This window comes from Conger conger, chromosome 10, assembly GCF_963514075.1.
Source record: "Conger conger chromosome 10, fConCon1.1, whole genome shotgun sequence".
NCBI classification, from domain to species: Eukaryota; Metazoa; Chordata; class Actinopteri; order Anguilliformes; family Congridae; genus Conger; species Conger conger.
In genome coordinates this window covers 35,135,520-35,160,567 of record NC_083769.1, presented here as the reverse complement: position 1 = coordinate 35,160,567, position 25,048 = coordinate 35,135,520, and the positions used below count along the sequence as shown (strand labels likewise).

General features: G+C 39.5%; 2 protein-coding genes across 4 annotated transcripts; one reads left to right on the top strand and one right to left on the bottom strand.

Annotated features, from left to right (window-relative positions):
- The first annotated feature begins 1,838 nt into the window (after positions 1 to 1,838).
- On the top strand, positions 1,839 to 17,524 carry ninj1 (ninjurin 1). Of its 2 annotated transcripts, XM_061258304.1 has the most exons (5): positions 1,939 to 1,997; positions 7,468 to 7,563; positions 12,571 to 12,808; positions 14,061 to 14,227; positions 15,478 to 17,524. In XM_061258304.1, the coding sequence occupies exons 2-4, from the start codon at positions 7,561 to 7,563 to the stop codon at positions 14,201 to 14,203; spliced, it is 384 nt and encodes a 127-aa protein (XP_061114288.1). In that variant the 5' UTR covers positions 1,939 to 1,997; positions 7,468 to 7,560; the 3' UTR covers positions 14,204 to 14,227; positions 15,478 to 17,524. The 2 variants fall into 2 exon arrangements, with proteins under 2 accessions (XP_061114287.1, XP_061114288.1); XM_061258303.1 differs by lacking the exon at positions 7,468 to 7,563 and having other exon boundaries at positions 1,839 to 1,997.
- Positions 17,276 to 23,850, bottom strand: LOC133139042 (caspase recruitment domain-containing protein 19-like). Of its 2 annotated transcripts, XM_061258300.1 has the most exons (6): positions 23,725 to 23,850; positions 22,407 to 22,546; positions 21,854 to 22,010; positions 21,141 to 21,209; positions 20,312 to 20,377; positions 17,282 to 19,883 (listed from the first exon to the last, which is right to left on the bottom strand). In XM_061258300.1, exons 1-6 carry the CDS (start codon positions 23,816 to 23,818, stop codon positions 19,768 to 19,770), a joined length of 642 nt encoding a protein of 213 aa, XP_061114284.1. In that variant the 5' UTR covers positions 23,819 to 23,850; the 3' UTR covers positions 17,282 to 19,767. The 2 variants fall into 2 exon arrangements, with proteins under 2 accessions (XP_061114286.1, XP_061114284.1); XM_061258302.1 differs by lacking the exon at positions 21,141 to 21,209 and having other exon boundaries at positions 17,276 to 19,883.
- Positions 23,851 to 25,048: the final 1,198 nt, after the last annotated feature.

The window sequence follows — 25,048 nt, the reverse complement described above, 5'->3', positions numbered from 1 at the left end:
GATGGATGGATGGATATATAGTAGCATCTTGTACATTATATTTAACAATATGGAACACTGACGATAGAACATCCCAGCTAGCAAATACATAACATACAACACTGTTGAGACTAGACCAATGTATCTTGCATTATGAAAACATGTTTCATTATCCAATAACCACTGTTTAACAGGAATTAAAAGATGTGATGTCCTGTAGTTCTGGTAGTTCTGTGAGGACATTGTTCCAGTTTTGTGCTGCTAAATATGACACCGCTAAGTGCCTTTGGGCTGCCCGAAAGCACTTTTTTATTTTAGTTGTGAGTCAATAATTCTACCCAAATACTTAAATTCAGGTATTGTTTCAAGGTTTGTACCAGATACACAAAAATCTGGGCCTGGATCATTGTTAACCTATTGAAAATAAACCATACAATGGTTCTGTTGACATTGAGACACTGGTTTATAAGCCATTTTGAAACCTTAACCATGGCAGCTTGTCCTTGTGCAGCTAGCTTATTTTTGAAGTATGAATGTATATGACCGTATCGTTAGCATGTATCTGACAAGGTACAACAGGTTGGTACATTTCAGGAAGATCATTAACATACAAACAGAATAATAAAGAACCCAAAATTTAACCTTGATGTACACCAAATTCATTATTGATTTCTGATGCTACATTGGCTATACGAACACTTTGTTTTCTATCTCAGAGAGATTTACTTTGATAAGTTATTAATGTATGATTTACGGTATTGAAAGCTTTTTTTAAAGTCCAGCCGCTACCACACCTGTGTCCATTTTTAGCTTGAAAAATAAACAGTTTAGACTCTCCGCAGAATAGTGCTTTCTAAATCCAAATAGCAAAAGATGCTTTCCCATACATTGTAACAACAAACAAAATTTAATTGATTAAACAATAGCAACAATTATCAAATAAAATGTTATTTTAAGTTAATAACAACATGCACTGATTGCTGTATTCAGATGTTTTGTTCAATCATTAAATCATTAAATCAATTATCATTATCATTAAAATGTATCATTGTAATATCATCGTAAAAATTAATAAACATGAATAAAAACGCTTCATATTAGAAATAACACAGATAATAATCTATATGTTATTTTCAAACATATATTCAATACTGTTATACAATTTCAATACATATACTCCCATGTTTGAATTATTTCTTTAAAAAATCGTATTAAAGCAAACAAACGTTATTTTATGGCAAGCTAGCGATTTATATGTTGTTATTTCATTATACTATAGGCTAGCAGTTATGTCATTATACAAGAAAAATAAACTTCCATAATATCGATGATTTGGAGAGATTTCACGCAAGTGGGGACTGCAGTGTCTTTAGTGTACACCAGAGGGCACTGCAAATCCTGTTAAGATACAGTATTGAAATGTAATATGATTCATACGTTCACTTCAATATATTCTAATTGTGTTAGTAGGATCATATCATTAGATATTATTAGATATGATCCTTATTTACGAAACTAAAATAAATACAATCGGGATTTTATAGTTAGCAGATAAAACAGATAAAATGCTTGCTTCACGATATGTTTTACACCTTGCACCTCACCGCAATTAAACATGTTATAGGCTGATTGTATGTGCCTATGTGCCTTTGGTAGTGATTTCTTGCTCGTAACCTATTTTTCTAAAAACAAAAAAAAGTATTTTAATCCATAAAGTTTAGCGTTTAGCCAATTTGTTAACTTAGCTAATGACTACTTTTGCAATGACTCCCAGTGACCACTTTCCGGACATTGCCGTAGTAGCCTTCTGAACGCCCCCCACTTCGGGGGCGGGGAGTGGGAGCAAACTCATTCTTTACCGCGCGACTACCCCGCTACACGCTTGAAAATCCATTCCTATATTTTGAGGAAGATTGAAAGGACATTTCGCCGTTAACAATTATCTTTGCTGGCTGGTTTAGATGACGACGGAAATCATGGAAATGAATGGAGAAGCAGACAGAAACAGTGGTGGAGAGGTAAGGTAACCAAACCGTTACATACAAAGAAGCTCAGGGAATGGGGAGGAATGGAACAATTTGTCATTGTCGGCCATCAAGCGCCTAAACATTAGCACATAGATATAAGTAACGTTTATTCCGTAGCAATTTTGATTCGTTATTTATGATACTAGGCTACAGTCATTCTACATATTAAAACGGTATGCTATTCTTGTCGTTCTTGAAATGATAATATTGAGGCCGAACAGCTCACTAAAATGAACCGCGCTGCAGGGATTGTAAGAAAGTGGGGTTTCCATCATAGAAATGTGATATTTATTATGTAATTTGTATTATTTGTCCTGCTTTCTGAACAAATAAAAGGACTGCACTCGGCTAATTTATACTAGATTCTTTTGGCTAGCCTATATTTTAGCCTTAACTGTAAGATAATATTTAGATTTTAGATTTTGATAGACGTGTCGTTCATTCAAGTGCAACTGTTGATAATTTTCCATTTTCTGAATAATTACCTTTATATTTTTAAATTGGAACAACATAGGCCTATTTGTTGGACGAAGCTGATAATCAGCCTCAGTGTACAACGCTATAATAAAGTATGATTGGCAGATGATTTGTGAGTGCACATTTATAAACATTGCATTACATATGGGTTAGAACATGCTAGCTGAGAAGAGAAGCTTGATTTTTATTTATGTGCAAAAGTTGACAATCAATCTGGGGGTTTGAATAGGTCACATTAGTAGTTTTAGTGTAGAATTGCTTTTAGAATGTATGTAATGTTTGTGAAGCATATTTTCACATTTGCTAATATACAAAGACTGTAGGAAGTAAATTTTTAACCACACAAAAACGAAACATATTGTGTTGCTTTGCAGCCTATTTTAAGGTGTGTTAGTGTAAGGTTATGTAACTATGTACAACATTATGAATCTATTTGCCTCACTCTACATGTCGGTATATAGGCTTTCTTTCATGATGTAGCACAAACTACTGAAATTAAAGCATCTATCGCTGTAAAAGACCCCTTTACACCCTTTTACACCCCTTTTTCTCACCCTGCTGAGAGACAGCCAGGGCTAGGACAACAGTCTATTGTTTTTGTTCTGTACTTTCAACAAGGAAAGAGGAAAAGCCTCATTGGCTTTGAAAAAATAAACCTGCAGGAACTCCTGTGTAAACTGTGGGAGTTTACAAATGGTGAAAAACCCCAGAGTGACACACACCACATGACCAAATTAGAAACTGAACCACCCACAACTGAGATGGACCTCAGAATATATTCAAGCCATTGCGAACAGAAATATTGGAATATTTGAACCAGTGGGCCCTCTGGTTCATACCCAAATGTGTGTGCCTTGCCCTGCAGAGAGAGGAAACAGTTGGTTTCCTCCCTTTTTTTTTTCCTGTGGAGCTGTTTTTTCTGCCAAAGGTCTGGAAATGTGTGAATAAGATTTAATGGATTCACTTTCATACAGTTTTCTCCTTATCACAGCACAACTTGGGCACATGCATTCTCTTCTTGGTATAAGGATAGCAAACCTCTGGGCTTGTGCATGCTTGCAGCTGTCATTCTGAATCATCTGTGTGCATATTTGGTGTAAATGTGAGATCACCCTCACCCAGCTGCTGGAGAATGTACACATTCCCACCCTGGGGGAGCAGCAGGAGAAGGCCCTCCACCTCATTAGCAAGTCTATGGGTCACTCCACCTCCTTCTCCATGTTTCAATCCTACAGCACAGGCTGATGGAGATGTGTATTCAGACTGATAAAAAAAGCCAAGTATACCAGTGTCGACTTTGTCTTGCTCGACATAGAGGAAAGGGCCTTTTCAAAATAAAGATTTAGGTAGAGAAGATGTGCTAAATAACAGTAATTCTTTTTCAGAGCAATTTCCCAAATTGTCTGTTCACAGAAATAAAGCACAAAATGATACTACAGAACAAACATGATGTGATGTTTGGTTTCTGGTGTATGTGACTCATGACTATGTTTTAGGATTGTCTGTATTGAGTTAACATAGCAAACATATCAAAACTGACAAAAGCTTTGACATGTTTATGTCTTTAAAAGTGTCTGTCTGCAAATAGTGGAACTCAAAGAAGGCCAATAGACAGCTTCACTTCATATCTCACAAGTAGTTGTGAGGACAGGCAACACCCTCACTACTCAATTTCATATTTTCTTTAGATGTGATATTCCGATGAAAAAATGTTCAGGTAATGGTCAGTTTGGATCACTCTACAGTCACAACTTAACAGTGATAAAAATATGCTAAATGGTATTACTCACTGAACAGATACAAAGTTTACCCCCAAGACTGGCACATAACAAATTCCTTGAGGTACAAGGTACATGCTAATGGTCAAAGATCCAGGATTAACGTTCCCCGGTCAGGACAAGAGAATATGTTTGTTGAAATCTGAAAGAAATAAATTATCTTTAGGATAATTCCAGTCAATATCTTTCCATTCAATTCCATTCGAAAGTCAAATACACATATAAGCTTGAGAACTTGAGGATATAATAATAATAAAAATATGCAATGATGAAAATGAGTTCCCATAAATACTAAAATACTATAAAATTCCCATAAATATGAAAATACCCTGGAAATGTGTTACCTCATTCTTTTGTTCAAGTAATATGTTTTAAATGTATATTTTCATATTTTTATGAAAAGTAATTGCACTTTACAGTCACTATTTTTCTGATCTTCATGTAACAACTCTGAATTTACTGAAAGTCAATATACAGTGATTGCTACATATTCCCAAATAATTTCAATTGATAATTAATGCTACAAAAACAGAAAAGGTTATTCCATCCTTGCACTGCAAAGGTTTCAGACTGTACCCCAAGTCATGTCTTTGTTCTCAGGTGACTGCTCTTATCTGATATGCAGCAGTGTAGATGTACCTGACACACAGTGAATTATGAATGGCTTCAGTGTCTGCTCTTTTGTAAAGAGTGAAGAGCCATTTTCTGTCAATGGAAACACTTGTGAGGATCATCTTTTTTAACAAATGCATTCAGTTGAATTGCTGTTCTTAAGAGAGGTAAGAGAGATGCACTCCCATAGACTCATACAGAAACTCATTTATCTACAATATTGCGTATACTTTGCACATGATGAACTTTACAGAGGAACAGCTGTAATGCAGGATAGTTTTTAAGGAAGTGAAAATGAAACCCAATTTTGACAAGAAGTTGTTTTGTTTCCTAGTGGTAAAGGAGAAATCCAGATTTCACAGTGCTGCAATTAAGGAAAGTTTTTTAGAGTCATTCACATTTGTGGTATAGGAACAACGATGACCATGGTGAATGTGAAACTCCAGTATTTCTTTAATGTGGTATTGTATACCAGTAATATTCCATTTGAACTGTATTTAATGAAATGTGTTGTGGAAAACCTATTCTAAGATATTTTCTAATCAATAGCATCTACAGTATATTATTTGTATGTATGCATACTGCACATTATGCCTTTTTGGTGGATTTAGGTTTGCAAGGGGAAATTATTGTTATTATAATAATTTTATTCAGCTTATATGAAAGTAGTGAGACAGATTTTTGAGACCACAACTTAATTAGACCTGTAGCTGTTTGTATAGAAAGATTTAGCTATAAAACTTTCTTAAACAAACATTTATCTGTAGTTTGGACAAACGGACTGGATCTTTGTGTTACTTTCACCATGCTAAAAGTTCCTTGACCATGACAGTATTGGACATTGCGCAAATTCACTGGAAATGGACCTAGCTGATTACTTTTAGTCAGCAGTAATTGCTCACTTCCTTTAGTTACTGGAATGTAGTTGACAAAATTTAAATTATGGGTGACTGACACGGCGGCACGGATGGTGCAGTGGGTAGCACTGCCGCCTCACAGCAAGGAGGTCCTGGGTTTGAATCCCCGTCGGCCGGGGCCTCTCTGTGCGGAGTTTGCATGTTCCCTCCGGGTACTCTGGTTTCCTCCCACAGTCCAAAGACATGTAGGTTAGGCTGATTGGAGAGTCTAAATTGCCCGTAGGTATGAGTGTGTGAGTGAATGGTGTGTGTGCCCTGTGATGGACTGGCGACCTGTCCAGGGTGTATTCCTGCCTTTCGCCAAATGTATGCTGGGATAGGCTCCAGCCCCCCTGCAACCCTTTTCAGGATAAGCGGGTTTAGATAATGGATGGATGGATGGGTGACTGTCATAATATGAATATGCTTTAAGTATTGTACTAATTTGTGTACTCTCCATGGAACGACAGAAAACATCCAAAAGTAGAACCTTACTATTGCAATTTGCCAAGTTCTCAGGAGAGACCGTGATTGGTGGGAAGTATCAAGCACTTGCCTAGATAACCATGTTGAGGATAAAAGGGTAAGATATTCATTTCCCCTGTTATTTAGTGGGAATACTGGGGTAAGACATACGTTTCCCCTGTTATACAGTGGGCAATTCCATGAAGGTGAAATGATATTTGTTTATACTCTATGTACTGTGATACTAACTGCACTGTCACTCAACTGGGGCTTTATGCTCCACCTTTATGTAAACATGGCATTTTACACCAAAACATTAACAAGCTATGCACTGACAGAATAATATTGTAATCCTGTACAATATTGGGCCCAGTTACCAGAAAAGACACTGACTGAATACAGCAATGGGGGGTGATCATTGAAAAAATAATAAATGTTCAGTACTGTCTTTCAAATACGATTTTTTTGGCAGTCACAAATCAAATGAAAAGTGTTAAAGTCATAGTCATAATTTAAAGTCATGATCTGTTTGATTTGGGCAATAGTCTGCCACCTGGTATCACCATGTGGATCCTGGCCATGTCTCGCTATTCCCACATTATTATGACATTATTTCTGAGCCTGCTCTTACTGGTTGTGGCTGTAGTATACTTATGATACATATTATACAGAGTTAATAATATATTTTCTGCCATGTAAAATGGAAGAATAATCCTGGTGTCAAATTGAAATTAATCATATGGCAGTTTTTAAAATGTTAGCAATAGAAATGTGGCAGGTTTTTGGTCAGCGGCCAAAGCTAATCTGTTTTGCCTCAAGGTTTGATTGATGGCGGATGATGTAGTGGCTGATTGAGGCTTTTAAATTCATTAAAGGGATTAACAAAGTGAAGTATAGGGGATTCCTCAGGTTGAGTTCGGTAAGCAGAACGAGAGGACACAAATGGAAATTGGCAACACAGCGAGTGGTCAATGTGTGGAATTGCTTGCCAGAGCATGTAGTGGAGACAGAAACACTGGCGGTTTTCAAGACCAGGTTTGATATTGTGTTAGATTTTATTTAGCTTCGAGGCAATTTAGGCAGTAGGTGCGCTTAGTGGTAGGAAAAGGCATGTTATGTTATGTTATGTTATGTTATGTTATGTTATGTTATGTTATGTTACGTTCACCCAGCACGCACAGGCACACACACTCCTGCTGACGTTTCTGATTTTGTATTTTATTATTTCATTAGATGGCATCCAGAGTATGTGCTGTGTTACACAGTGAGTCTGGACCAATGAGGGAGAGAATGATCACTGGGGGCCAACAGAAATGAGACTATCCCATGGTATGCATTTCTGACATTGCGTGTCTAAGTGGCGACACCCACGAATAGGGCCATTTGATGGCCATGGAGTCACACATAACATATTATACACACTGTCTGCTCTGTCCTGGTGCATGCTGGTAATAGGAGTAAATGTGTGCTGTAGCAGTCTTGTGAGAGGCCTTTGCTCAACAACTCTTAAGTGGTAAACAAATGTAATGTGGATCAGGTGCGAAAGTTGGAAAGAAGGATTATTTCCCAAACTGTGGTATCAGAGGTTTAATTGTGTGTTTGCACTTGTGACCTCAGACCACAGGCTTCTGTTCACAATGCTACTCTCACCACGTAGGGGCCACTCTCCTTTTGGTTTCAATAAGGCCAGTTCGACATGTTGTTATTTTACTGCAGTGCAACATTGCCTTCATTGGTGTACTTACTGTACAGTTCTACATAATATGCGTGTGTGTCTTTGATTGAGTATGCAGGTTTGCTAACAAGGGTAATTAAGGAGCACAACGTGGCAGGATGGTTCATAACACTTACAGCATAAAGATGTCTCTCAAAGGTCTAGACAAGTAGTTGTGTGTGATAATGATCCCATTTTCAGTCCCCATTTGAAAGTCTTAAGGCTTCTCAGACATTTTAATTTTAATGGCTTATTGTTACTTTTTTTAGTCTAAAATACTGAAGAGTTCAGACTGAGTGCTCTATTACTCTAATCTGCTTGACTAATTTTACTGTAATGGTGATAAAATCATTATCTTGTCTGCACCATTGTGGGGACCCAAAATAATTTCCTTGTTGAAATGGCCTCAGGTGGCAGCTGGGAGGATCGGAAGTGCTGACTTTAAGCCTCAGGCTTTTTCTTGCCAAGGAGTGTTAGTACACTCTGACCTTGCTAAATGCTCTGAAACTTCCTCAAAAGACTCTTTCAAAAAGCATATGAAAGTCCCTAACCAAAGGATTTCCTCTATTTGGTCTGATTATGCGGTCTCGTTTTATGTTGCCACGAGCTCAAAAGGTCACATCGCTGAATCTGAATGGGCTCGTCCAAATCACTTATTTTATCCTTCCTCTACTCTTCTGTCAACTGACGCGAAAATCGATCGAGGTCCACCATCTTTAAGGACGTTCCAACACACCAAAAGGTCAGAAGAGCAAGGAGGCTCACAAAGGAAACACCAGCACATCCATTGCAGAAGTGTGTATTCCAAAGGCCTGACGTATAAATGATCGACCGTCCTCACATCCTCTCCTCACTTTTTTTGACTCCTCCGATAGGTGGAGCTACGGGTGAGGAAAGGAGGCAAGGAAAGGAAACAAGGAAAAATAAGCAATTGGAAAGAGTCCAAAGAGTGGGGTGTCTGTTGTGTTTAAATGAAATGAATTTTGAGTATAAAAGCTCAACTTAACATGCACTGCAGGCCCATATCCACGTCAAGATGGGCCTTTATTTAAATGAGTCATCCTTTTACACCAGAGTTGTGTCAACATATGAGAACCAAGCTCTGTGGAAAGTCCCTCTGGGACCCAGCCAGCGTTGGCTTCATTGGCCTGCTCTTAGTAAAAGGAGCTGTGGGAAGTGATATTTTATGTACAGACAGGGTAACAGGGCACAGCAGACGGAGCAAGTTGTCCACACTGTTTGAACATGGGAGGCTTTGGAAGGCTGTGTGGATGTTTTCGGGGTTGTGAAGTGCTGTGGTTGTACAGAAAAGTGTGGCTGAGATGTGGACAAGGGTCCTGTTGTTGGAGTGGTACATAAAAAAATGCACCGCCCTTCCTGCACAGAGAGACTTGTGGGAATGTTTGGATCACAGCCTGTTTTTTCCCGAGAAGGGAAACACTTTCTACTTATTGAAATACTTGCTTTTACAGTATTGACTTTCCTGAAGCACATATTTGAGTATAGAAAATGACGAGATTTATATGTATAGATTTGAGAATATAGTTAAAACATTTAGTTCAGTAACTTTTCTGAAACTAATACTACCCAGTGATCCACCCCCATGATTGTAATTGATGTTCATCACAAATAATTGTGGGCTTCGATTCCTGTCCCTCTTGTGGATACTGGTATTTATGTTGAAGTTAAAAACCTGTGCTTTATGCCTCCTACCAGCCCTCTGAAGATTAAATTATGCAGTACTGCATTCTCTCTAAAATTAGAGGGCTCTCTTTTCATGGCTCAGTCTTTCCAAAGCCAAGCCTTCCCTCAGCAGCGCATCAGGCCTGATGGAGTGGAGTGTCCAGCTTTAGCTTTTTGCAGACATGGTGAGAGTGTTTGGAAGTGCCGTGCTGCAGTTCGCAGCTGGCCGTGAAACGCGCTTCAGGAAATCGCATCACCCCACCATACATCTGCCGGGTGGAAAGTGATGTCACAGGCTGCTCTGTAGGTGCCAAGTCTGGCTGGCGCACGGCTACACTCAGTACCCCATTCAGCCAATCAGTGTCATTCTGAGCTCTTAAGTAACTATTTACAACCAATCAGAACCCACTGTTCCTGGTCTATGCACAGCAAAAACATTACATCAAGTAAATACAGTACCTTACTAAATGGAACTGCCATGTTCCCCTGGGATAAAAATACATGCCGTCTTAAGCAGAATACAGTTACCTAACCACTACATAATATTTATTTATTGCAATATAAGTAATATAGCCTAGACCCTGTATGGAGCTGTGTTCAGCACTATAAGTGAGACATAGACCCTGTATAGTGTGTTCAGCACTATAAGTGAGAGATAGGTCGTGTATGGCGCTGTGTTCAGCACTATAAGTGAGAGATAGACCCTGCATGGAGCTGTGTTCAGCACTATAAGTGATAGATAGGTTGTGTATGGAGCTGTGTTCAGCACTATAAGTGAGACATAGACCCTGTATAGCGTGTTCAGCACTATAAGTGAGAGATAGGTCGTGTATGGAGCTGTGTTCGGCACTATAAGTGAGAGGTAGACCCTGTATGGAGCTGTGTTCAGCACTATAAGTGAGAGATAGACCCTGCATGGAGCTGTGTTCAGCACTATAAGTGAGAAATAGGTTGTGTATGGCGCTGTGTTCAGCACTATAAGTGAGAGGTAGACCCTGTATGGAGCTGTGTTCAGCACTATAAGTGAGAGATAGACCTTGTATTGAGTGAGCGGTGGGTGCTGGAGTCAGTGTGTTCTGCAGGCGTGGAGGCTGTGTGGTGCACTGAGCATCAGTAATTGGAGGATGCACTAACATTTGATTTCAGGCCTCAGAAACACAACGCATCACCATTCAGTGCTTCAGTTCTGGTCTCGCTCTCCCTGGATCGTGCTATATATATTTTAAGACAAACTATATTGAATAATTGTGCTTTTGCCAGAATGCTTGGAATATAGATTATCTTAAATTGGCTGCAGTCCAGATGTCATTAGATACAGGTGACATTCGGGAAATGGCAAAGGACATAATCCCCAGTAGTGATGTCAGGAACAAACAAGAGTGAGTAACAAACGGGGAATTGCATGGCTGCTTAAAAATAATAAGTGTAATATACGGTTTTATCTGGAGTAATTTGAGAGGAAACAGGGGCTGTGGTTTTGAAGAAACACATCCCAGGTTCCTCCTTTCAACCAACAGCGGTAAAATAAATGTCATTTTATACTGTATATCATTACCAATAAACTAGGCTAAACAACAAGTTATTGAACAGTTCACTTTGATAATTTATTTTTTTACATTTTGAACAAACAAGCTTTGCTACTGTATATGAAGGCAAGAAATAAATAAACAATAAAAACAAAAATTTTATTATATTAAATAGGTAGCTTTGTTCCTTTGCCAAAGTCACTTTATTGTGTTCAGGCTCCAAGCTGGTGTAAGTGTGCTTTTCTGTGTTCAGGGCCTTATGCTGGGCTGTTGTTAACGTGCATAGCTGTGTTCAGGCCTTTGTAATATGCTGTTAATGTATTTTAGTCTCATATTGAGACCCAATATCTTATTTCCTTTACTTTTATTGCCAAATAAGACAAACATTACCAATAAGGTAAAACAGGCTAATTTAAAGATGTGCCAATGGAATAAGAAAAATTCTAAATTCAAGCAAACATTCATTTAAAATAAGCCAACATTTTCTACTCGAGAAAAGAAGAAGACCTCTTAAGTTAAGACTAAAACAGTCATTTGCAGTGTAATGTATGTCTCAGGCCTTTGTTCTGTGTTGTTCATGTACGACCGTGTTCAGGTGCTTGTTTTGTGCTGTTGTTAATGTATTACTGTTCAGGTGCGTGTTCTGTGCTGTTGTTAATGTATGACTGTGTTCAGGTGCGTGTTCTGTGCTGTTGTTAATGTATGACTGTGTTCAGGTGTTTGTTCTGTGCTGTTGTTAATGTATGACTGTGTTCAGGTGTTTGTTCTGTGATGTTGTTAATGTATGACTGTGTTCAGGTGTTTGTTCTGTGATGTTGTTAATGTATGACTGTGTTCAGGTGTTTGTTCTGTGATGTTGTTAATGTATGACTGTGTTCGGGTGTTTGTTCTGTGCTGTTGTTAATGTATGACTGTGTTCAGGTGTTTGTTCTGTGCTGTTGTTAATGTATGACTGTGTTCAGGTGTTTGTTCTGTGCTGTTGTTAATGTATGACTGTGTTCGGGTGTTTGTTCTGTGCTGTTGTTAATGTACGACTGTGTTCAGGTGTTTGTTCTGTGCTGTTGTTAATGTATGACTGTGTTCAGGTGTTTGTTCTGTGCTGTTGTTAATGTATGACTGTGTTCGGGTGTTTGTTCTGTGCTGTTGTTAATGTATGACTGTGTTCAGGTGTTTGTTCTGTGCTGTTGTTAATGTATGACTGTGTTCAGGTGTTTGTTCTGTGCTGTTGTTAATGTACGACTGTGTTCAGGTGTTTGTTCTGTGCTGTTGTTAATGTACGACTGTGTTCAGGTGTTTGTTCTGTGCTGTTGTTAATGTACGACTGTGTTCAGGTGTTTGTTCTGTGCTGTTGTTAATGTACGACTGTGTTCAGGTGTTTGTTCTGTGCTGTTGTTAATGTATGACTGTGTTCAGGCACCGCGCCCGGGCCGTTGGAGGCAGAACCCCGGGCCGCTCAACATGAACCACTACGCCAACAAAAAGAGCGCGGCGGAAAGCATGCTGGACATCGCGCTGCTCATGGCCAACGCCTCCCAGCTGAAGGCCGTGCTGGAACAGGGCCCTGAATTCACCTTCTACAACGCGCTGGTGGCACTCATCAGCATCAGCATCATCTTCCAGGTCATCGTGGGCATCCTCCTCATCTTCCTCGGTGAGGAACCGGCCCAACGCTCCGCGCGCCCTACACAGGAAGGCCGTAGTGTCTGAGTCCTCTTCTGAGCGAGGGAAATATCCGTTAAACATTGTCCCATTTAACTCAGGGCTCAAATGGACTTGAGCAAAGTCCTTAGCTAACAAGAAAGACGTATAGTCCGGCAGCCTTGGTAGCTCCTTCTGCACATGACCTCTTACCCACTGGAGCATGTTTGTCACCATGGCAACTAGACCAGCTACTAGGTCAGAGTTCATGTTAAGGCATACTCCTAGATGATGAAACCCAGGATGCAGATATATTACTATGGGGCTGATGACTACCCTGGAGCTTGGTTAAAATCATGATTTTCAGTTTATAATGAATCTTTGTTACTGTTAAAGGATAACTTTAAAAATAAATTGCAATAATGTTCCTTTCATATTCTGGGGAAGTTTAAAGGGCTGTTTAATAGGACCTGACAGGAAGCAGCAGAAAGGAAGTGGGTGTTTTGTAAAGACACCCAGTGCTGTTATCTCAGGCTAGCAGTGGCTCGTTCAGGGTGTGAAAATTTGCAATTCAGTCCTTTTATCACTCGATTTTATATATATATATATATATATGTATATATATATATATATATATATATATATATATATATATATATATATATATATACAGTACTGTGCAGAAGTCTTAGATACCCTAGACTTTATTATATATATGTTTATTTTTTGTGTGTGTTAGTGTAAAAGAACACATTTGAGATTCACAAATATACATTTTCCAAAAGATTGAATTTTACAGAGACATTTTTGTATTTAATTAAAAAAAAGTAACATACTGTAAGCAATTGACTACTTTTTACATAAAAACTTGATCAAGGCTGTCTGAGCAAGGAGCCAACCAAAGTCTGCAGAAGAACTGTGGCAAGTTCTCCAACATGCTTGGAACAACCTCCCTGCCGATTGTCTTATAGAACTGAGGACAGCTTTGGCTATCTCAGAGAAGTGATGCAGTTTTAACGAAATATTGATTTGATTCAGTTTTTGAATCACTATTCTGCCAAATTACTCAATTTAATGTAAAATATGTATTTTTACAACTCCTCTAATGGAATATGATCTAAATTTACTAAGCATGTTGATGATCCTGCTGTCAACTCCACCCCCAAACGACCATGAGTAAGTCATGCAGGATGTGGTCAGGTGAGGGATGGAGAGCGGGGGGGTGGGACCGTGAGCAAAGCCTTAATGCCCCTCTCTGCCCTTAGTGAAGTGGAACCTGAACGACCAGAGCAAACACTTCCAGCTGAACGTGCTGGAAAACATCGCCACAGGCCTCGTCTTCATCATCGTGGTCATCAACGTCTTCATCACGGCTTTCGGCGTCCAGCGGCCGAACCAAAGCTCCTAAAAGCTGTGATCCATCAATCCACAGGTTCGTATCCATGCACTGTCAGGCTGGGAACAAAAAGTGCAATACATTCACTTTTTCTTCCCAGAAACATCACACCCCTCCAGATCTTTGGCCCATGTGGATGCAGTTTTGTCTCCATGTGGGTGCAGTTTTGTCTCCATGTGGGTGCAGTTTTGTCTCCATGTGCGTGCAGTTTTGTCTCAATGAGGGTGCCGTTTTGTCTCCATGAGTGTGCAGTTTCGTCTCCATGAGTGGGCAGTTTTGTCAGAATTCCCATGGGAACACAGCTTCCCTGTCGCTCAGATAAGCAGCATGTTGCATCTCCATCGTCAGCCCCAGGTCCTGCTGTGCCCCACATTTGAGGTTCCAGACAACAGCAGGAAACACATGGAACTGTAGAGGGCCAGAGAATGTAAATATTTAATGATATTTATGAAGTAGAAATAGGACACCTGGGGAGCCAGTGCACAGCACTGCTTTAGGCCGATAACAGCCACGTGAATGGGGTCAACAGAGCCTTCATGGGGAAAGGAGCAACCGTGAGAACAGTTACAGTAAAAAGTGAAGTGTTCACATTTTAGAATTTACATTAATTATTTTAAAAATACCATAATCAAAGAGGATGCTGATGATTTTTGTGCTGTTTTTATGTAAGTGTATGTGCTTTGCGTTTGCTTGGATTTGCTAGAAAAGTTCACTTCTTCAATTACTGAAGCAGGAACACCTGTGTCTTGTGTAAGGATCTATTAAAAGCTGAAGCCCTGAGAAATATCATGGCCTTCCTGCAGTCATTCAGGTCAAGTTCTACATTGTGGCTCGCTGGGACTGCCGCCAGGTTTCTACTGGGCTACTGGGCTTAAATAAACAGAACAACTGTTCTCGATTTTGGACATTTCTTCACGGTTATTTAAATTGTGGTAGTATCTCATATTGTGAGTCAGATGTGTGTGAAGATTAGACTTCCAGGTACATTAACTGCCACACATTCTTCAGCATGCTGAACATACGTGGAGACAGACATATAATGACCAGCAATTATGAATTCTGTGATAGATCACATGTAACCATAGAAACACAGGGAGTAAAGTTTCTGGCACAGATTGAAATGGGAAATGGGAAGGGGAAGGCCAGTCTGAATCAGAGTGACTTCATGCAGATGAGCAGCTCTTCTGTACTGAGGCTATAAATACATATCCCCTGCTGACACATTGTGATTCCTGCAGAACAGTGATACTCACTGCCACCCATCGCTTTTTCCCCTCTTTCCCCAGATCCCCACTGTCCTGCACCTGACACGGGAGAGGGATCTGAGCTGCCAAAGATGGACGTTTATGGGTCACCAGGGGCAGGGTAAAGAAAATGGTCAGAAACAAAAACAACAAGCCATTACTTTTTGACATGGAACCATTTCAACACACCAAAGTAAAGGCCTTCCTTTATCCAGAACTTCAGCCTTTCCTCCAACTGCAGAGCATCAGGATGCCACCTTCAAATCAAACCCAGTAACCTTTCATGCAGAACGCTGGATATTAAATGAAGCCTAATATCCACATGTTCAGACTTTACCATTTGGAAATACTATATACCTCATCAGATATTGTAAGAAAGGGTTGATATAGTACAGCGCAGGGCAGAACGTGACTGCACCAGTAACAGTTGTGGGCTGTTGTCCCAGCTGGGCAGTCTAAAAATAACTGCCAGCTCACTGCACGTTTCAAAGGACATGCATAGAAACGTGGGTCATGGGAGAGGCTCTCTCAGTTACATTTGGGCATTCTAAATTGGGGAAAATAAAATCTTGAAATGATTTGATTTGTTGCAAGCTCCAGGGCATTCCATGATAAAAATCCCAAGCCAAAGAAAAACCCCAGCAGCCCCACAGGGCAACACAAAACTGGTGCTACCCTCACCCAGGGACAGGAGCGTTTCATTCGGCTGGGATGACAGCATCATTCGTGACCCCCGCTGGTCCATCAGGCACAGGCCTGCCTGTTGAGATGCATGAAGTGTCATCCACCAACTCATGTCTGTGTGACACCAGCTAGTATATTGCTGGAATAAGTGCTGATGAGAACTATGATTATGGCATTGAAAATTAGAAGAAATGGGGGGGGGGATTCATAAACTATATATTTAAGTTACTGACGAATGTAAACAATGTATCATTAACAAACTTGTCAATTTCCAAAGCAGTGTTTAATCTGAAGTGCAGTGTATACAGTATATAAGGCATGCTACAAAGTTTAGTTTGTCATGGAGGGTATATTTACCATGGAATGCCCCTTGCACAAGCCGGTGCAATGTGTAAACACATTTTTTTAAGTAGACTTATCACAGAGAAACTAAATGGCTTCTTTGGCAGAAGGTAGTGTGATCAAACTTTCCTCGCAGGAGACAGGCAGCAGTATACAAGCTGCTCATTAAGTGTTATCAATCACGAATGCTTGTGCAGTACTGTTGTGATTTTACCCCTACGCTCAACATCTCCCAAGTACTGTTCTGATATTTCTGTACGAACCACAGCGAATAGCTCATCTTTGCTACTAAGAATAGAAGTGCTCTTTAGAAGGCAGGACGGAAGCATTCACTGCAGCCTGTGCCACTGCCAGACACACTGGACTCCACTCAAAGGGAAACGCATATTCTGTCAGCAACTCACCCTCCTGCCATTCAGCAAAACGGATTTGTGCTGAACCCACCTGACTGGACAGAGAGCGCCCTCTAGTGCTCACCCTGGGATAATTCAACCAGCATTACCAGCATCGCTGGGAGGGTGCAGTAATGGCAGGGATGTTTACGGATTTCTTTGCGTTTGTCTCCTATATCGTTATAACTATGCAATGACTGGGAACCTGAAAAGATGCGTGATGTTCCAAATGTAGGACAAGCTTCCTGGCATAATCAGGAATTTTTGCTCATATGAAACATAGGTAATCGTAATGGATTGATGTTGTTTATTTCCTGCGCAGTCTGTGTCCGAATACTCCACTTCCAACACCACTCTCATTCAAAGACAGACAAGACACGTTTTTAAATGTCAAAAGGACAGGCATGTTGTATAATCAAATCATTTATTGATAAAATAACAAAACATACACACCATTACATTAAAGTAACAAAAGGTTTCAAGTGTGGCTTCCCACATAGCATGGAAATGTGTATGAAATTTCCAAAGCACTTTTGCCTAATGGATTTAACTGCGTGCCTTGCTATGAGGGCCACATCGCTTTGTGGTGATTGAAGAATCAATCTTGTATATATATCATCATATATATATAGTCAATCTTTTGAAAGGAAAACATGGACTGTTTTTATCAATGATGCTTCATTCTTTTCTCTTTTCTTCTAGCAGTTTAATGTGTAGATGTTCCAACACAAGCACTGCTTGAATGTCTTTTAAATAGAGGCATAAGTCAATTTTCATGAAATCTTTTCACGGGTAGTAGCGACTAATATGCCAGTATGTTTCCATTGTGTTTTATTGAATTTATCAGATAAAATTGTAGAAATACTGTATTTTTTTTTTTTTTTTTTTAAAGCAAATGACCAAATCATTCCTTAGAAAATATTTTTAGTTTCATAGTTTAATGTAGTTTTTAAAAGAAAAAAAGTATCATTTTAAAATAAAGTCTTTTTCTGGTGTGCATGCTTGCTTTTGACTCAAATATATCTTAGTCAGAGCTATATGCAATCACCATAGTGATTAGGTCTTTTGTTTAAAGACATTGTTTCATATTATGAATAAAATGTCTCACTTCAGTCAGTTACAAATGCAATGGGCCCTCATTCAGTAACCCTGTATCAGTGCCTTCTCCTGGCAGTCTCATAAGAGGTACACAGTTAAGACTAACCATGCCAACATTTTATGTTTTTATTGTTAATCATTGATACAATCAATGGGCTACTCTTCCACAATTTCCATTTAGACCTGATAAGTTAAAAAAAATTAAGTTTTCAAAATTTCATTCTGCAAAGATACTCTCTCATAAGCTTTAATGCCACAGCAGATTATAAGAATTTAAACCTTAGATTTAAAACATGTGTCATGTTTTTCTAAATCTGAGTAATATAGACAGGCAAGACCTTTATTTATTTTTTTATTTTTTTAATTGAGCTTCCATTTTTCTCCAATGGGGCAGAGAAGGCAAAATGGCAATACAATTGATGAAAGGTGAGCGCTACTCATTAAGAATCCCAACGTCATTTTACATGAATGGACATAATTCAATTATCCCACAGCAGTTTTATGATGTGTTGTCATCTCCATGGCTTTAAGTATAAGTTGGGAAGTAAAAAGCCCTCTCTGCTCTACATTAACATACTCGTTTGGGTATTTGCATTCAATCAGGGGAACAATACATTTCAGATTCATTAATTCATTATCCTGAACAGGGTCGCAGGGGGGCTGGAGCCTATCCCAGCATACATTGGGCGAAAGGGAGGAATACACCCTGGACAGGTCGCCAGTCCATCGCAGGGCACACACACCATTCACTCACACACTCATACCCATAGCCAATCAGCCTAACCTGCATGTCTTTGGACTGTGGGAGGAAACCAGAGTACCTGGAGGAAACCCACGCAGACACGGGGAGAACATGCAAACTCCATAGGCCCCGGCTGACGGGGATTCGAACCCAGGACCTCCTTGCTGTGAGGCGGCAGTGCTACCCACTGCACCATCCGTGCCGCCACATTTCAGATTGATAGCGATAATTGTTTCAGACTTTAACAAGGACACTCGTTTTTATATATTAAGTAAGCAGTTTTCAAAAGACAAGCTACAACTAACCGACCAAAACAGAAGGGCAGTAAACCCAAGATGAGCAGCCAGCCCAAGTGCATTGAGTCTCAGGATGCAGAGGCACTGAATGGTAATGGTGACTGTACAAGAGATCAGAATCAGTGAAACTGCACAGATTACCTGTCAATTCATCTACCAATCAGTCTACGCAAGCTCAAAATTAGCTCATATACTCATAGCACAAATATAGGAACGTTCTTCTACATGAATAAGTAATCACTCAGGGAAAAGGTTTGTTCTAAATAATAAGGAAAGGCAAATGTTTTTTTCTTTTTTTCCCCAAGGCTGGGAGATGTGTTCAATAGCTTAGCATCTCACAACATTGCAGATAAAAATAGCAGTTTGTTTCCCATTTTCTCTACACAATACTTTTTTAGTGTAGTCCTGATGTACAGAGAATTAGAAATATAGTATATAATAGGCACATTTCTGAATAGGCACATTTTTCACTCTTATGAAGAGTACAGTAGCACCATGCTTACCAAAGACCTAGGAGAACTATTTAAATATTCAAATATAAAACCATATTTAATATTGATAAAATAATATGAAATATAAAATATTTAAAATACACATCTTACAACTACATAGCTTTTTTGGTAACTACAGGAATTTCAGTGGATATTATATCCAATATAAGCACATGCATTACAAAAGAACCTCAGGTGCCCTTGCTGCCTGTTGTTTGATATGGCACAATGTATTTATCAAAATATATCCCTGACAATGGCACGCTTCCTATGGTTGCCATGCGGGCCTACAACTTCCTGTTTGTGTCATCTGTATACGATATGAGCACTTCCTTGGCCTGCCTGCCCAGCCCCAGAGCGGTGACCCCCAGCACTCTCCTGGGATCCTCAAGCACCTTGCTGTCTGTAGAGCACAAGATGGCCAATTCAGTGCAATGGAAACGTCTGTAGCACATAACACGTAAGGGCTCAAACTGAACACTGCAGATTGCCTCCTCACATGCAGAGGCTTTCGCCTCGCCGTTGTGAAAATAACCCACTGAGTACGCGTTGTCTCTTCATTTCAGAAGCCACAAGCTTTCTCAGCATGACAAAATTAATGATGCTTAATGTGGGGAATGCGCTCTCGTACGCCGCAAAGGCAGTCGTGTTTAACCATACACAATTACGCCGAAACAACAACTGTGTTTTAATTTCATGCAAGTGCTTCACGGTGCTGCGCTCTGCTAAGCACTCTGTGATAATCACATTATGAGGGGCACTCGGTTACGTTAAATGGGATTTATTGACAGGCCGGTATGAAAGCAGGCTGTAAAAGCCCTGTGAACTCACCACCACAGTAATAAAGAAGTGCCAGCCCTGCTGCCACACTCAAACAGCCTATGAAGAACCAGGGACCTGTGGGGCAAAAAGAGCTTTACTACAGTTGACTAAAGATGAAGATCAAAGCAGACTAAAAAACCAACAACATCAAAAAATGAAACGGGGGATTTTTCATAATTCAAGGGTTTTTTTTGCTTGAGGGCTGACCCAATTGTTCACAGGCTGCATGCACTTTAGACTATATGACAGTGCGGCTTCCAAAGAATGCAGTGTAATCATGTGAATGCATGGGCAGTCAACCAACGAAATATGAAACCTACTGCATAACAAAACCCTTACAGAGATAAGGTACTCTCTTTTCTCATATTTTTGAGTGGTGGCTTTGAAGAAATTTTAGTGGATATGCAAACACAATGTCCTCCATAAAAGACATAAAACACAACCACTTAACCTGATTTTATACCAAAAAGTGGCAGAGGAAGAATGGTCACTGGATTACACAGCTATCAGCCTTGAATAATTATACATCTGTGGTATGGACATACAGAGTGTTAGAATAGGTGCAATGCCCTTTACAGAGATCCATAATAATACTAATAATAATAGTAATAATAAGGGAAATGCCTGTAAACATGCACCACTAAAGTGCTACTAGAATATTTAATCATCATATACATCAGAAGATTAGTAGAAGTAAAAAAACAGCAATGTATTCAGTGCTAAATCAAGTCTATTTGATGGTGCTTTTAAGACTAATAAGAGACCATTGGACCCCTATTGGTCTCATACACCCCGAATTGAAGCTTATTGTGCATTAGTATTGGAATTATTTATTTACCCCTGTCATTAAGAACAAATCTCTCCGTGAGGTTGACAGTAGTGTTCATCCCTCTATGATCTGTAGTTTCTAGGAATAAAAGCCACAAATTGTAAGTTTCTCAGTAAAATATACACCAAATAGCAAAGATTAGCACAGGCAAGTACATAGTTAACCCAAATATACAATTAAGAAGCCAATCTTCCATCAGAGAGGCCGACAGTTCTGTTGTATTGCTAGACATTTAAATAGCACTCTACAGTAAAATAAAAAAGCATTTCAGCAGACAGTTGGTTTAGTTTGCCATAAAGCTTGCAGAGATTTTATATAGATAATCACCTTATTAGTCTGTTGTGGGAGTGAGGATTTTCATATAAAAATAACTTAAGGGAGCGCCGCTGGGAAGTGACTGAAGGAGATCGACCTCACAAATGAGATTCACAGCTGTCCAATGCTCCATGTGAAACAATATCATTAAAGGCAATCTAGCCACAGTCGGAACATCAATGTTTCTCTGTCAAATCCTGATTGAAATCTTATTTAGGGGGGTTAAATAAAGCAATGTTTGGTTAAAGTTGTAAGCTTTCTATTTTCTGCTAAATAAGGGCTTCTATCCTTGGGAAACACCGGTGTCTCCAAACCAGAATTGATAGGAATAAAAATAGGCTGGATTTTGAAAAAGGCAGAAAGAAACAGTGCCTAAGACTCTCAGGCATGCCAAGGGCGGAGCTCACCCCTGCGGCTGACGCGGGTGGGCAGGCTGAAGTACACCTCCTCAGCGTGGATGTGCAGCGCTCTGTAGAACTCATGGCACGCCTCCTCCCCTTTCACCTTCAGGTGAGCCAGGAGCTCAGCCAATCGGACGCTTGTAGGCACACTGAGGTTCCGGAACTGCAGCCAACAGACATGGTCAGCTATTCTCATCATAAGTCCGTTCATTTAGGTAACAGTACAGTAAAATAGCCACACCATTTTACATTAAACTCTTTCTGTGAGGTACAATATACTTTGCCCAAATGTAAAAGTTTTGACAAAGATAACTTTTTTGGTTTGTTATGTTGCTTTGAGGCTTAAACAAAACTTTTCATATATTTGTTACACCCATATCTTGCATATACACATCTTGGGGCTTTTCTTTTTGATGCCATACAATTCTGTTTACTTTCTCACAACCTTTATACATGTCAGTTTTACAAATGGCCTGTTGTGTCTTTAAGTACAGGGGCCACATAGTCTGGTCAAAGTCCTACATGGTTTCCAGCATCAGTCCTACGAGACTGCACTCACTTTGTGTGCCTCTTTGTCATTCAGTATCTGAGGATAAATTCGGTTGAGCTGCAAAACAAGCTTATCCAGCAATTCGGTGTCCAGTCGCTGATTAGTCACAAGGAACTCTGAGTCTTTTAACAGCTGGCCATAGTAGCTGTCTGTTAAAAAAAAGAACAAAAATATTCAAGAATAAGTAGTGCACTGGGTTTCGTCCACATGTAGGTTCCATTCCAACAAAATAACCTTTTTCTACCTACTAGAATAAGCACTGAAATAAATTATTAATTATTTGCACCGCAAAATAAGCCTTACTTCCTATGGGGTTAGGAAATCAACTTTAAATAAGAACCGAAATTAAAGCATCTAGAATGCATTGCCTGCCTTGGTATTTTGATGCAAAATATACCACAAGGGACTTGGTCACTATTCTAACACTCTGTAACTAAATATAAAACTCTTTCTGGAGAGTGTCCAAAGCAGTACTTCCCTGTTATTTTCTAGCAACAACAATATGTTTTCCATGGTCATAGAGAAGAAAAGCACAATACAACCCTCTTGCTGTCTCTTTTGATAACTGACAGTTAAGTAAAGCATATTAAATCCAATTTGACACTGTATACGCTACCACACCCAATGCAACACTAATGCGGGGTACGTCAAAGGTTGCAAATGAAAAAAGTCGAGATTAAATTTATAATGACATGTAACTAAACAAATTATAAGAAAGTAATTATTCGGAAAGGGCGATTAGATTAGTTCCGGTGGTTATATTTACATACTATTTAATTGCGCTGAACACCGATCTGCGCCTCTGCTGTATCCTCTACTCAAGTTAGCCCACTTCTAACTGTGGAATACCTTACACATTTGCTAACAAGTTTGACACCTAGTCTAATCGATAGCCTACATATATTTCCTAATTGCTAAATATCTCGACAGGCTCGATTAATGATTTAGCTTGCAAGACTAGCTGGCTGTTAGCTAGCTAACTAGTAGTTAGTATGGATGAACTTTCAGCCACGAAAAATATATTCACAACCAGTAAGGATGCAAGGGACAATATCACAAATTTGCGTACTTATATTTGCAAATGGACGTACAATAGCCTACTGAAACACAATTTTATTTGCAAATGGTTGTATGATAGCCTACTGAAACACGATTTGATTGCAAACTACCAAGGCAGCTGGTCGATAACAGAAGGTCATCCAGCAACAGGCATTTGTGACATTTAAGGAGTATGCTGGCCACGGTGTCTTTGGATATGTTACAAAATGTAGCCGATGTGTTCTTGAAGCCATTTCAGATATCACAAACGGTTATTAGTTTCACAAACCTGCCATGGTGGAAACTCCTGATACTTTTTTCTCCTTTCTGACAGGCGCGTCTCCACTTCGTTGTCTCGACCTCGCTATTTTTGTCCCTCCCATCCCAGCACATCCGCTCGTGCGGCGCCGCCCAGTGTTGGGTTTCTGCCATAAACCTGGCCCATGCGCTGTAGGCAGTACTGGTTACCCATGAGCTACTCCAGAGTAGGAAGTCCTACAGATCAAGTGCAAGTGACTATTTGCAAAAAGTAAGTTGCGTAAAATAGGTTTTTAGACGATAAAGTTTATGTAGTGTGGCTCCAGTACATCAACAAATAAAATAAAACGGTGAATCTCAAATACTGTTTTGAAAGCATGGACGCTCTTCTCAAACCATGGACGTCAATACTATGACATCGTAATTTATTAAAATACAGAAACCTCAAGGATCAGTAGTTTTCCGAACTTGGGATGAACAGAATAATGAAATCGCAAAATAAAAAAATCAAGCGGGCAAGATATTGAACAATGCAAAACGTTAAATCCGAATGCATTAAACCACAAAGTGTTACATAACTAATTAATTTAAAACAACCCATCAGCCACAGCACCCTGTGGTACCTCAAAAAGATTAATTGATACTTGGATCAGGTAGCTTCTGTGAAAATGGTTGCTGCTGGAAATTATGTTGGTAAGCTAGGAGACCAATGACCCAGGGCAGAGAAGGAAACTCCAGGTTGCAGGACACATCTTTCAGAAGGGGTCCTCCTGACTCATTATCCTGAGTCATGACTTGTGATGAAACTGCTGCTATTGCATACTGCAAAGAGTAAAATGTTCTCTGGTACAAATTCCCATTTCCATACATTATTAATATTAGTATCCCTCGTTTTCCAATTCAGCTGATGTGTCTGTCCAACCTGCCTGCCATTTTCAGTCTTCATTCACCATACTCACACTCAGACAATTGATTTATTGCTGGGTATGCTGAAATGTATCGCACTAGTTAACAGAGTGGTGTATCCTTTACTGTTAACTGTAACTGTATATTTAATTGATCATTTAATTCCCCAAACACAATGTGAAGCTTGTCAATTGATAATTCAAATCTTTGGCACGCTTGTTGATGAAGACACATTTATGAAAGCAGGTTGAGACCAACGATCAGTTTAATTTTCAGCTCACCAACCTTCTGCATTCCAATAATTCAACCAGTGAAAACATTTTTAGTAAAAAGTATTTGTTTCATATAATCAAACTTCACACAAGACTAGTTATATATTGAATTCACTTTGGCACAGTCCAATAGTATAGCAAATTTCCCACAATGATTAGGAGGGAATTATTGTCTAT